Raw genomic sequence first — 13,174 nt, 5'->3', positions numbered from 1 at the left:
AGTTTAATTAAAGCCGCGGGCTTTTTTCTTTCTTTCAAGAAAGCTGTGTGATATCAAAACTGTGCAGGCTTTTCTCTATTGCTGGGAAAATCCACAGGCGAAACTTTGATTTAGCTGGAAATTTCAGGTTACCTGGCAGCTGCTCAGATAATAGGTTTCTCCTCAGATGATGGAAGAGGAGAGTGTTGGGGCGGGGGGTGCAGTTTGCTGGCGATGTGGCTTGTGGGTTACTCCTGGTGTCCTGCTCAGGTGGGGCTGTCCCTTTGCCCATGATGACAGGGACCAGTTTCCAAGTTTGAGAGTTTCCACTGTTAGCAAATTGTGAAGCTGCAGGCAGCGAGCAGATGCTGCTGTGTGAGACGCAGGGGGACACGTCTGCCTCCATCCTTGCTGAGGCTTTGCTGCAATGAGGAAACAAAGTCTCCTTGTGTCCTAGGGAGGACGGCTTTGCCTCCATGCTGGGGCGATGCAACAGTGAAATCAGAGACCTCTTGGCAGTCACTAAATGAGGTCTTATCTGGGCAGAGAAAACCACGGAAGAAGTCGAATGTCACAGCCTTGAGCTTCTGCAGGTGAAGTCAGCTTGCGGGGACTACATTTCTGTGACCTGGCACTTGATCATAAAGGAGAACAGTTTCTGACGCCTGGTGTCCCACTGTGTCCTCCTGCTAAGTGGGGCGGATGGCGGAGAAGGTAGGGGGTGGAGAAGCTGGAGGCTGCTGACTGTTTGGTGAGAAGGTCATAAAGCTGGGTGGACACTTTCCACCAGGCAGCCCTGCACGTCCTGCCCACTGTGGCTTAGCAGCCTGGGCTCAGCTGCCCTCACGGCCACCTGCTGAGGGCTCTCCAGTTAGGAGCATGTGACCACAGGAGGGCCTGCAGCACGGCCAGCACACAGGTCAGATGCAGGAGCGTCTGCAGTGCTGGCCTGGGGGTGCCTCAGAGAGCTCACAGCAAAGGGAGCCGGCTCACCATCCCCCAGGAAAGGCTCATTGCTGCCTGTTTCCCAGACTCAGGATGCCTGGAGCTGGTGGTGAGTGTGACATTGGAGTCCAGCTCTTCTGGAACGCAGAGTCTTCCAGGCTTTCTCTTGTGTCCTTCCAAAGTGGCCAGAGTGGAACTGGACAGAGCAGAGTTGGACATGGGCCTAAACCACCCTGATTTTTCCCTTTGCTTCCAAGCACCCACTTTTCAAAGACCTCAGTGTGGCTAGCGTGTGCAGAAGACTCTCCCAGAACATCAGGTAACTTCACAACCGAGACGGAAACCCACATGGCTCCCCAGGCTGCCTTTATCCGCTTGGAGCTAGGCTGTGTCCTTGTACAGAATGTGGGCAAGCAGTTTAGAGACATGGGCCTGGAAAACATCTTTTGGAAGGAGCAGACAAGCAGCCACAGGCTTTCCAGCACGTGAAGGCCATGGGCAGCGGCGGCCCTCCGTGGCTGGAGCAGACAGCTGGCCCCAAGGGTAGGAATCGGCCTCTCATTGCGTCCACGTGCTCTCCAAGGGCCTTGGTCCACTCTGGGTGCCTAAGGCCAGACCTGTAGGGCCAGCAAAACGTGCAGCCACCAACATCCCTCCACTATGGTCAGAACCATTTATTTGCCAATGATGAAAACCCGGGCTCATCGACCTGAGAAGCAGCAGCCGGAGGCCCCTGGAGTCTGCGCAGGACCAGCTGGGAAGCAGCTGCGTGAGACCCGGTGGCGCAGGCCCTTGGTCGTCCACACCTTTTCCAAACGGCGGGGCTGGGAGATGTTTGAGATGCACAGCCTGACACCACTGGATCTGTGAACTAACTGGTCAGCCTGTGGCCTCAGCCGGAGGCTTTGTCATCCCCGTAAGCCTAGTTCAACTGCCTTTTGTCACAGAACCTCGGGACCACAATGTATTTAAAACCCGTTCAGGGCAACCTGGCCCTTGCAATCCTTTCCCGGTGGCTGGTGCTGTTAAATCTACTCTTGGGTAAACATAACTGCTTTTGTGAAATATGAAAGGCTCCCAGAGTGCCAGAGGAAAACATTCAAAATAGGAAAAGCTCTTTCTCAGGGAGGAGAGCCGGTCCTGGGCTGCTTGGAACCGTCAGTGTCAGCACTTGTGGAGAAGCCACAACCACAGCCCAGGCCACTGCTCTCCCTGCTCGCCAGGCAGAAGCGCGTGATGCACCGTTGGGACCAGTCAGAGCGGACGGCTGGCAGGCACCGAGAGTTTTAGAATAGGCCCCAAGAGTTTTAGAATAGGGCCCGAGAGTTTTAGAATAGGGCCCGAGAGTTTTTAGAACAGGGCCCGAGAGTTCTTGCCACCAGTTACAGTTTTGGGGACCCATCGGCCTGGCTCTGGCGTGCCGATTTCGCCTTTGGTCCTGATACTTTTGCATGTTTTAATTCTCTGGTGTGCTTCCTGGCGAGTGGGTCCAAATCATGCTGGGACGGGAATGGGGTGTCCATAAATGAAACTGAAGGGCGGAGGACTCGCCCACTTGGCACAGAAATTGGTCTGCGGTGCTGCTGTTCCTCTGTGATGTTTTAAAGGAGGAAAATGAAGCATCAGGTGCAAGTTTCTCAGCATCACTTGAATGCGGGAGCCCCGGCCGCTCGCCCTCCCCACTCTGGCATTTCTGGTGGCTTCTGTGCCTCTCCGTGGGGAGCTCTGCTTTCTGGTGGCATCATGTCTCCAGTGGAGGACAGGACGGGGCAGGGGGTGTCCGGGGGCATCCACGTGGTTGAAGGGCCCACCTCTGGGGCTTCGCAACCAGACGCTTTGTCAGGCCTCTGCTCTCCCCTCGTGCATGTCAGGTGCTGCAGGACGAAAGTGCCGTTCCCAGGAAGGCATTGGTGCGCAGGCCCTGGCTTCATCTGGACCAGGCCTGAGTGTCCCAGGGTGGTCTGGGCCCTACTAACTTACTGGGAACGTGCTGTCCAACCTCACCTGGATGGAGACTCATGCCCCCACTGGCGCTTCATGGGCAGGTCCTTCCAGGAAACCCAGCAGCCCACAGGCACTACTCAGGTGTCAGGTATCAAGGTCTGGGCCTGGCAGGGGGCCCTGGGGCAGGGTCCCAGGAGATGTAGAAACACCCTGCCCCAGGCCGCCCTACCAGGCCCTGCGATCCCCTTCCTGAACCAGCCACCCTACTTGGGAACTGGCCGCCAGGGAGCTGCCGGCACCCCCTCATTGCTCATAGACCCCCCTCCAACACAGGGTGCAGCCCCCTCTGAAATCAGCACCTAGGAGAGCACTTTGCAAGGGTGGGGCATGTCAGGAGGCCCCTCCCAGCCGCACTGGGAGGGCACAGCTGGTGCCCCACCTGCCGCCTCTGACCTTGTAAGGTAACAGGTGCCTCCCTCCTTTAATTCCAGTTTGAAGAGGAAGGTTCCCCAGGCACAGACGCCTCGCCCCCTCCCACACTTGGGGCTCTTGTCAGAATAATGAGCACTTGTTTTCCACTGTGTATTTTCCCAGGTGACAAGGTGCGGTGCCTACTGTCATCTGAGTGTCCTCAGTGACAGGAGCTCGTGTGTTGGCTGTGCACTGTGCATAAGCCTCCTCTGGGTCACCTGTCCCCTTTCCTCCCTGCTGTTCACAGTCACCCTGTGTCCCCAGCACTCTGAGCAGTGGCCACCACCACACCGGGAGGCGGAGGGCTGAGGACAACGCTTGTCCTCCAGCCTGAGGGGAACTTGGCCGAGCTCAGGTGAGCACAGCACCTGTGACAGACTTCCCAAGGGCACGTGCTATCTAAGAGTTTAATTCCGCTAATATTTACTGAGTGCGCAGTGTCTGTTAGGCACTGGTTCTCACAGATGCTGTGAACGCAGGCGGGTCAGTGCACGGTCTCAGGCCACCTCTGCCCTGGCCCTGAGAAATGGCCCCTGGTCAGCTCTCCCCAGGGGAATGTCCACTGCCCTGACCCACGGGGCCCTTGATGGGCCCGTCCCCACAGGACCCGCCGAGGATTCACACGGCACTCCTCTGAGGCAAGGACTTCCTCTGTCTCTGCACGCTGCCCTTTGCTGGCTCTCCCGCGGAGCTGCCCCCCCGGCTTGGCGAAATGTGACTTACGGATGCCGTAGACGACCTGCTGTGCCCCCTGCACAGGGAGGTGCCCCAGACACTGCCCACCGATGGGGCAGCGGAGGGAACACAGCTCGCGGTGTGGCGCCGGAGGGGCTGGAGGGGCGGGTGCACGTCTTACCTTGTACATGTTGCACAGCCCGGGCTGGCTGCGGGCATGAGGGGGCAGAGGGCTCCTGCTTTGCTTGAGCCAGGGTACCTGCCAGAGGGACACAGAGTGGCCATTTGAGTCCATGCGGGCACCGCTGGCAGAGCCCCAAGTCCTCTAGCAGCACCCTCTCTGAGTGGGCTTGGCAAGACCCCTGGCGGCAAGGAGGGGCATGGAGGTGAGATGATGGACAGTGAGCGGTGGTGGCACAGGGACACGGGGAAGGAGGAGACGGTGGCTCGTGCCCCGAGGACTCAGAGCGGAGGTAGGTCAGAAAAAGGAATAAGAGGAAAGATTCAGGGGGAAGCCTGTCCTTTAGAGCCTATTCTGGGCCCTGTTTCTGCTTAGGGGGCCACATTTCCTTGCAATTGTAGCAGGCAGCGGACGGAAGGTTTCTGGGGAACAAGATAGCATCTTCCAGTCCAGTGTAAATGCTAAGAGGGCTTTCGGGGGCCTAAAGCGGGGCAGAGAAACGCTACGTCCAGCTCTTCTGTGGTTAAGGTTTTTCTTCTCCAGCAGGGTGTTAGCTGCTGCACTGGGCTCACACGTGGAAGGCACCCTGGCCGGTCGCAGTTAACGGTGGCTGTCGCTGTTGGGCCTTTTCAGGGTGCCACAGAGTACCAGGGACTCATTTTAAGAGAAGCAGAGCGCCCAGCCATGTGGGGTCCCACTTTGCCACGGACACTCTTTCCCATTGTTGGGGAAGGTCAGGAGCCTAATACTTACAGGACTTAACATGCCTTGACCTGGGCTGTGCATCGGCCATAACTCTGTCGCTATAAAGCTTCCTAAACCACATTTGCTGCTGGTTTAGTGTGTTCCCTCTTCTATCAGCTGTAAGACAGTCCCTGCCACACCATCCAGCTTTGAGCGATGTGCTTGAGAATATTACTACAGGACCAAGGCAAATGGTCTCCTAGACTGTCCATAGCAAGACGGGGTGTATGGGGCGTGGAGGGGGGGAGAATGTGAGAGAAGAGGGAAAGCCTTGCAGTGGCCAAGAGAAAAAAATCAACAGGTTTCAAGAGATGCCTTGTCTTGGCCACAGATGAAAGAGATTTTTAGAAAACCGGATAACTGCTGGTCATTCACGGAAATAAACAGTAGTGATGACACAGTAGAAAAGTGTGACTGCATTCCAGAAATACTGTAAAGTGAGCACACTGGGTGGGTAGAAGCAAATTCATGGTGCTGGGAGCTCCCATGAGTGAGGTGAGTAGGTGCTTGTTTTAAGGTGTGTGTGGGCGCATGAGCCTGTGGTCGTCTCTGCCGTGGTGAGGCCTGGCGTCCCCAGGGAGCGAGGGCCCTCAGGAGGTGGTGCCCGGTCATCCGTACTGTACACTTGGCCAAAAGGCAAAGGCAAAGGATGATTTCTAATTCGTTTTCCTCTACTTAGGACAGAGTGCATCCTTGGTGGGGAGGAACGTGTCCTTGAGACACTGTTGGGCTGGGCTGGGGCTAAGTGTCCCCACTGTCACATCTGCACATGTCTGGCACTGGCCATGCAATGTGGGCCGGTCAGGGTGGCCGGCCCCTGGGAGCCGAGCAGCCTGCAGTAGATGCAGCCTTAACCCCGACCCCCTAGCAGCCTGTCTGTCCCCCGCGTGGCAGGAAGAGGTTGACAAGCTTCCTTTGCACCCGCGTGAGTGGAGATGTGCTCAGGGCACTGAGGTGAGAACAGGAGGGGACAGCACCCCAACAATGCTGCAGGAGACGACGGCGAGAGCAGCCTCTCGTGGAAACCCTGTGTGCCAGGGCCACGTTTATGGGGACCCCCCAGGATGCCTCGCTTTCCTTCACCTTTTCCTCGCTTTTTACTATTGTTTAGGAAGTAGGATGATTTCAGCGCATGTAAGATGTGCTGACAGACCTGGGGGACGTCTCTGAGCTAGCAGATCATTGCGGACGTCCGTGAGCGGTGCCTGCACATCCTACATGCCGCTCGACGGCTTCATGATTTGCACGTGAGCGCAGTGCCCCATGTGTGCCTAAGATGACAGAGTCCCTCAGATGTCGAGCTGAGCCCCCCATCAGCCCATCAGAACTGCCTGTCACCAAATGACTGATCCTGTTAAAAAAAGGGAAATTGATGATGATGGAAAAGAAATGCTGTAAAATGGACACGTGTTTAAAAGGAGCCGGGTTGGGACAGGGTCTGTGGCAGGACAGCCTGGACGGAGGAGTGGACGACACGTCAGAATTATTTCCATGTCTGCCTTTACTTCCGGTCGTCAGCCCTGACCTTGCCCTTCAGTGCGAGCGCTCACGGCCGTCCTTGAGAAGAGCCAGCCCTCCTGTCCTGTGGACCCTCGAGTGCTTCTCTGACACTCGCCGGGGAGCGCGGACAGGCTGGGTCTTCCGTGCGCTAGTCGCTCAGCGGCTGCTGAGTGCACTGTGCTGCAGACACACCTCAGGATCAGGTCCCCCTCAGGACCCACACCCTCCACGTGCAGACGGCGCCTTGTGGGGACACTGGAATATCACGCAGAGCTACACCCAGAATAGACCAGGACACCAAACCGGCCGTGGAGAGAAATGAACGAAGTGTCTTTGCGATGCAAGTGACACACCGCGACCTCCGTGTGCAGGAGGGCTGGCCACGGCCCCCAGACTCACCTGTTGGTGGCTGTACCAGGAGGCCACGAAAGTACCAGTTGTAAATGCACTTAGTAAGGGAGGGATACCAAAAAGGACAACTTAAAAAAAGTCACATGCAATTAGTACACCACCCTCGGTCTGTTAAACTGTTTAATAAATGCATAAAAAGGAAGAAATAGATATAAAGCAAAACTGCATCACAAAATCAAATTGGAATATAATCACAAGAAGGCAATCACCATTAAACACATCAACATAATTCATAAAGAGGACGCAGTGAAGTCTCCACCAATGCAGGGACATACTCGAACCATTGCCTGTTTAAGCACAGTGGACAACTGGGGACATGGGGCCCCAGGAGGACACAGGGGCGAGCTGGTCGCCAAGCCGTGGAAAACACTGATCATTGATCAGGGTAGTGGTGCTTCAAAGGGAACTTGGAGGAAATCTCAGAATGGTTTCGTTTGGGTGAAGAAACAAGTACACCCACCACCACATTTGGCTTTTTTCTGGAAAGATCTCTGGCCAAATCTCTGGGCATGCTGATGCACTGAGTGGCTGGCTCGTTGCCATGGAGACTCACGCTGAGATTTAATTTGGTTCCATGTGCAGGGCTGGGCTCCTGTGAGCATCAGTGCTCCGAGCTGGAAGGACCGAGTGCGGGTCCACTGGCCACTGACTGGGGCCGGACACACATGTGGGGTGGGGGGCCCCCCCGAGACGCCTCCGACTGTGTGCTCCTTTCGCCTCCAGATGTTACACCCCCATAGGGTTACAGACTCTACCTCCGCACACAATCAGCATATCATGTTAACAATGATGAACTAAGTTACTGCAGAACTAAAATGTGTGAAATGAAACTAAGAACCCAGGAAACAGAACATCGGGACTAATTTACAAGATTGAATTTACCCAAAACATTAAGTGACAACAATGCTCTTTACCCCACACAATCCACATTAGGGCACAGAAGTAACACAGAGCACTGAGGATAGTTGATTATAAATGGTGTTTTGTTTTCTTAAACTTTTATGTATTTTAAGTGTGTTTTTCCAGGACCCGTCAGCTCCAAGCAGTTGTTTCAATCTAGTTGTGGAGGGCACAGCTCACACTAGCCCATGTGGGGATCAAACTGGCAACCTTGTTGTTAAGAGCACCGCGCTCTAACCAACTGAGCTAACTGGCTGTCCCCCCCCCCCCCCCCAATAAATGGTATTTTGAAGGTAAAGGAAAGAGAGAAAACGAGGTGAAATCGTCAGGACAGAATCTAGCTTGAACAACCTCTTTGGAAGTGGACAAGAGTAGAGAGGAGGGCCGTGGACCTGCCTGCACTCTCACCTGGAAACTGCCCCGAGTTACAATCTGTGTCCGGCTGAGTCATTTTGTAAACTGTAACACTGAGATAAAAAGAAGGAAGCATGCTTGGACTGCTAAGGTCTCAGGCTTTGGCCGGTCAGGCCTGAGTGGCCGCAGGTCCCAGTCCTGGCCCAGGAGGGAGACTGGCAGTGCAGGAATGGGGACGGCGGCCTGGGACAGCCACCTGTTCCAAACAGCCCGAGGGCATATGACCTTCCCCCCAAGGGCCAGGCCACCTCACGAGGCCCCATGTTCCAGGCAGCTGGGAGACCTGGTCCCCAAGCAAACAACACAGCCCTTCTTTCTTTCCTCTCCCAACAAAGGGCGTGTTCTCCGTGAGTGCACTTTGCATCTATGGCTCTCAAAAGATTCTGCTTCCTCAGGAATTTATAATGCACTTTCCTTGAACGTCAGCTCCCAGCCTCACAGAGGGTGGGCGTTCGGTGCATTCTGAGGACTGGGGGTGGCGGCCCCACGTGCTCCCAGAGCAGGGAGGGCAGCAGAGGGGACCCCGACAGCCTGTGTCCGGGGCCATTGCTCCATTCAGTGTTTTGAGATTCTACTGGAAATTCCTACTCTCGACAGAGGAGAGGAATAGCTGCTTTCCCCAGACACGCAGCAGGAGTGGGCCGCCACCCAGACCTGTGGGTTCCCTCTCACACCCTGTATGCCTCAGACGACGACGAGCTTAGAAACGGAACATGTGACATGATGAAACGGGCTTTCATGGACAACACCACGCCTCCTGACTCTCTTAGTTTCACGCTTCGATCCAAATGACATTTCTGGAGTCTGAGACAAGGGCTCTTCAGATTCATCAACCGAGCCAAGCAAAAACCAAAACACAACGTAACCCTCAGCAGGCCACACAATCAACAGGGCAGGCTGCCTGGTGCCGTGGGTGTTGCTGGGCGGGGGCTGCGTTATGCTCACCTCTGCAGTGAGGGAAAGCAAGCCAACAAAGGGTCCACAATACACAGGTGGGCCCAGCAAACACTGCCAGGAGTCCTCACTTCCTGCAGTGAGCAAAGGTACTGCCCACAATCACCCGTGGCCTGTGTTTGGAACAAGCAGCCTTTGGCCACGCGCTGACCCTGGGGCACCAAAGGGCAAGGCTGACCATTGAAGAACTTTGAGTCAACATTCAGTGGTGAGCACAACTGATACTCCAAAAACTCTAAATCATTTAAACATTGTGTTTATTTTTAACCATCCCGTGAACATGTTTTCCTTTCTCTGGATCCTTGATAATCTGGCAACACTTGTTTTGCAATGTGGCCGGCACCTTCTGACACTACAGTCTTCGCACATACTGAAGAGCATAAGAGACTTAAAGCAATACATAAAGGCACAAACTACATAAAGGCTGTAACTACATAAAGGACAAACACATGCATGTGTACGAACATCCACTTTCAGATGAAGTCACAGTCATGGACATAGATGCTTCCAGAGTTTTATTGTAACTTAAACCATGACCACCACAATGGAGTTGGTTTCACAACACATGCTGTCCAGCTATTTCACCTTTTTTGCACAGTTTCAATATATTTTACCTGCTCCCGGGCCAAGCAGAATAGTTTAAGGTTTCAAACCCGCGATGGCACAGGCTTATGGGAGGCCAAGCACAAGCACAGGTGTCACTAGGCAGCCAGGTCTGGGGGCTTTGATGCTGAGCTTGGAAAGCGCCAGAGTGAAATTGGCATGAAGTAGGTCAGGGTGAGGGAGGACAGCCCCAAAGTAAAGGGAGACGCTCCAGATACAGACACGGAAGGAACTGGACAGAGGATGAATTCTGGAAGCACTTACGGTATGCCAAGGGTAAGTCACCACAAGTCATGACAGGTGTCCCCATAAGAGGTCTCACCTGGACCAGATGCTAAGATGCAACTGACCAGTGCCTGAAACCTCACGCACTGTGACACCTGCACCAAAGGCAAAACTGATGCTGGTGTCATCCTCCACAGCTTCAATGCCCATCATTTGAAGCGCTGTCATTAGAGACGGAAGCAAGTTTTAGGAACTTCTTCACTCCAAGTAGCCCAGGGCTCCATGACGCTGTCACCCTGAGGCGGACCCCTGCCCGCACTTTACTCAAAAGCCTCTTACATTCCCCAAAGTCCTCCGGAAGAAGCAGGCTCACAGCCAGAAAAAAAGCTGCATTTTATGTGATTTGTAAGCACACCCAATAAGCAGGGAGTGGGGGTGGGGGTGCTTTCTGAAAAACCTCTCCTTCCACAGTCACCAGCCACCCAACACTCTGAGGAGTCACGTGACTCTTGCCACTATCGGAATGCCACTTGGGGATTATCGCTTTAATGACACACGGGCCACAGATGAACGATTCACAATTAACTCCAGGAGACACTGTCAGAAACTGGCCCACAGTAGGGGCGTTTTTTTCTTTTGACACATTTTTATCTACAGAACATTTAAAAAATAAAATTTCACAGGCTCTGCATTCAAATCAATGGAATCACAAAGGATACAGTTTTGATTCACAAACACACTCACTATCCCTCCAGCCCCTTCCCCTAAACAACTCAGACAAGAGAGAATGTCTTCTCAAGGCGAATTTACATTTTGAGATTGTCCCAAAGTCCTCAATTGCATTACGGTTGCAAAGCAATATGGAGCTTAGCACTGGGTCCAAAAACAAGCGTGTCGCCCAGACCGTGGGCAGCAGGAGAGCAACCAGCCCTAAACCCCAAGCGCCAGACACGGGGGCCTGCGGACAGGGGGCCCTGTCTGCGGTGCCGCACCCACGCCACCCGGAGGGGCAGAGGTCAGGACGCCCCTGCACTCCCGAGCCACGTCTGGTGGCAGTCCCTTGTGAGGAGGACCAGCGGGGTGAGAGGAAGCAGGGAAGCAGCAGCCCCACCCCTCCCAGGCCTGCAAGCATGTCCAGCGAGGACCACACCCTAGGCAGCTAAGCGGTCGCTCTGCGTCTCATCTGTGGCTTAGCTCACCTGCCGCCAGAACGTCCTTCCTTTTCCATCTAAGCTAAAGCGCTCCTCTACTCCTCAGAGCTCACCTTGCCTGAGCCCCGCTTGGGCACACCCCTGTCACCTCCAAAGAAGCGCCCGAGGGAGTCCAGGAAGCCCGTGTCTCTGTGCCTGGGGAGGAAGCCGTGCCGTGCGTGGTCCATGGGGCTGGCGGAGGCCAGGTACTTGGACCCGTGCCTCTGGGAGGGTCTTTTCTGTGACGCCATCACATCCAGGCCCTCGGGAGTGGCTGCGCTGTCCTCTTGGATGGTCTGGAGCTCGTCTGACTCCGAGGGCCTGTCTTTGAAGGTGTTGTCCTCCCTCCCCGGGGCATCTCGGGAGAAGAGGCGGATCAAGTGGGGGCGGCCCCCGGGGTCAGCTGGGCTGGCGTCTGGCCAGGCATTCTTCGGGCCCGCTGTGCGCTTGGAGTCTGTCACCGCTGTGTCCTGAGAGGGGGTCTCATTGTTCGGCTCCACATCTGCCTCTCCTGCAAACAACAGTGAGATGTGAACACGGGCTGTGCAAAGCAGTGCGGGACAATGCCGCTTTCTTCGAGGGTGGTCAACTGGTCTACAAACCCACAGACGGTGCCGCTGCCCTAGGGCGAGAGGCAGCCCAGACCTCCCGGGCACCCCCGACCTGGGCTGCAAATCCAGGCTGCAGCTCCGTGTCCCTGAGGCCTGGCAATTGCCACTACTCCAGATTTGGGACCCCCGAGAAGGCACACAGGGCTTCCTGATGGAGCGGCCAGAGCACACAGGGATTGCGTCCAGTGTCCCCTGGGTGAGGCCACCGCTGCGTTTAGAGAATCCAGGACGGCAGGCACATTTATGGGACACTTACTATTGAAAAAGCCACTGGCACATAAGCTAAGTGTGTTGGGAGCATTGATTTGACAAAAGGCATTTTTAGTGTTCTTGGTGCAAAGAGAACTTCCCACACCTTTTTGCAATCCCTGCCCTAAAGACATGGGCCCTTAGATTCCTCAGCGCCCAGATTCCAGGGCCCCCTGCACCAGAAAGTACTCGCTCAGGACATTCCAAGCTGACAGCAGCAACAATGAGAACCTTTGACGTGCCAATGGGGTATTGATGCTGTGTGCCACCAGCTCATGGCTTTTTACCAAAAAATAATGCAGCGTTTCTCTCCAGAATGGCAACACATGCATTTTGCTCTCAAGTTACAAGTTAGGTTTAAATGAATGTCATGTAGATAGTTTCCTCCCCAAACTTTATTACTTATATGCAGAAAATGTGGGTTTAGTCACACCTTCCATCCATCCATGTAACCATCTGACAATCTGTTCACAGACATGTACCCAACAGCATCCATTCATCCATTCATCTGTCTAACCCCCCAACCCCCCACCCAGCTACCTGCCCACCCATTCACCCAACCATCTGCATACCCAGCCATCCAGCCACCACCCATAGACCCAGCCACCCAGCCGTCATCTGCTGAGCACCTAAGAAGTGTCATGTGCTGTAGATATTTGGGTTACAATGATGAGCAGGCTGAGGTCCTGGTCTCATAAGCACAGGCGAGAATGTGTGTCATGGCTTGGATAATGTCCCCAAACAGCATGTCCATGTCCTAACCCCGGTACCTATGAATGCGACATTATTTGGGAAAGGGTCTTCTGTAGGTGTGCTCGAGTGCAGATGAGGAATGGGCCCTGACGCAATGACCGGAGCCCTTCTGAGAGGGGCTTTGGACACAGACACGGGAGAGGTCACGCTGCCATGTGCCTACAGGACGAGGGAGGCGGGGCCGCCAGGAACAGCAGCAGGTCAGAGCCATGACCCTCCATGGCTCCCGCTGGCAGCTTCAGCGAGAGCACTGCCCTGCCGCCCACAGCTGGAGTGCAGCCTCCTGGTCTCCATAACTGACAGAGAAAACATTCCTGTTGTTTTACGTCCTGCAGTTTGGGCTAATGTGTCGTGACAGCCACAGGAAATGGATACAATGTATAATTTCACATCAAGTAACGATATGAGAGAAAGCAGAGAAGGCT

General features: G+C 54.7%; 1 protein-coding gene across 4 annotated transcripts in view; it reads right to left on the bottom strand.

The window, feature by feature from the left end:
* The window catches only part of MBP (myelin basic protein), an 85,329-nt gene that overhangs the window by 17,692 nt on the left and 54,463 nt on the right, over window positions 1-13,174 (bottom strand). For 2 of the 4 annotated variants that reach the window (XM_019715598.2, XM_074339821.1), the window contains exons 4-5: window positions 11,211-11,647; window positions 4,196-4,273 (exon numbers count right to left, since the gene is read on the bottom strand). In XM_019715598.2, coding sequence (XP_019571157.1) covers window positions 4,196-4,273; window positions 11,211-11,647 — 515 coding nt within the window. The remainder of the gene's footprint in view (window positions 1-4,195; window positions 4,274-11,210; window positions 11,648-13,174) is intronic. The other 2 variants (XM_019715607.2, XM_074339822.1) reach the window with 1 other exon arrangement.

This window comes from Rhinolophus sinicus, linkage group LG09, assembly GCF_036562045.2.
Source record: "Rhinolophus sinicus isolate RSC01 linkage group LG09, ASM3656204v1, whole genome shotgun sequence".
NCBI classification, from domain to species: Eukaryota; Metazoa; Chordata; class Mammalia; order Chiroptera; family Rhinolophidae; genus Rhinolophus; species Rhinolophus sinicus.
This window is presented reverse-complemented; position numbering and strand designations above follow the sequence as displayed.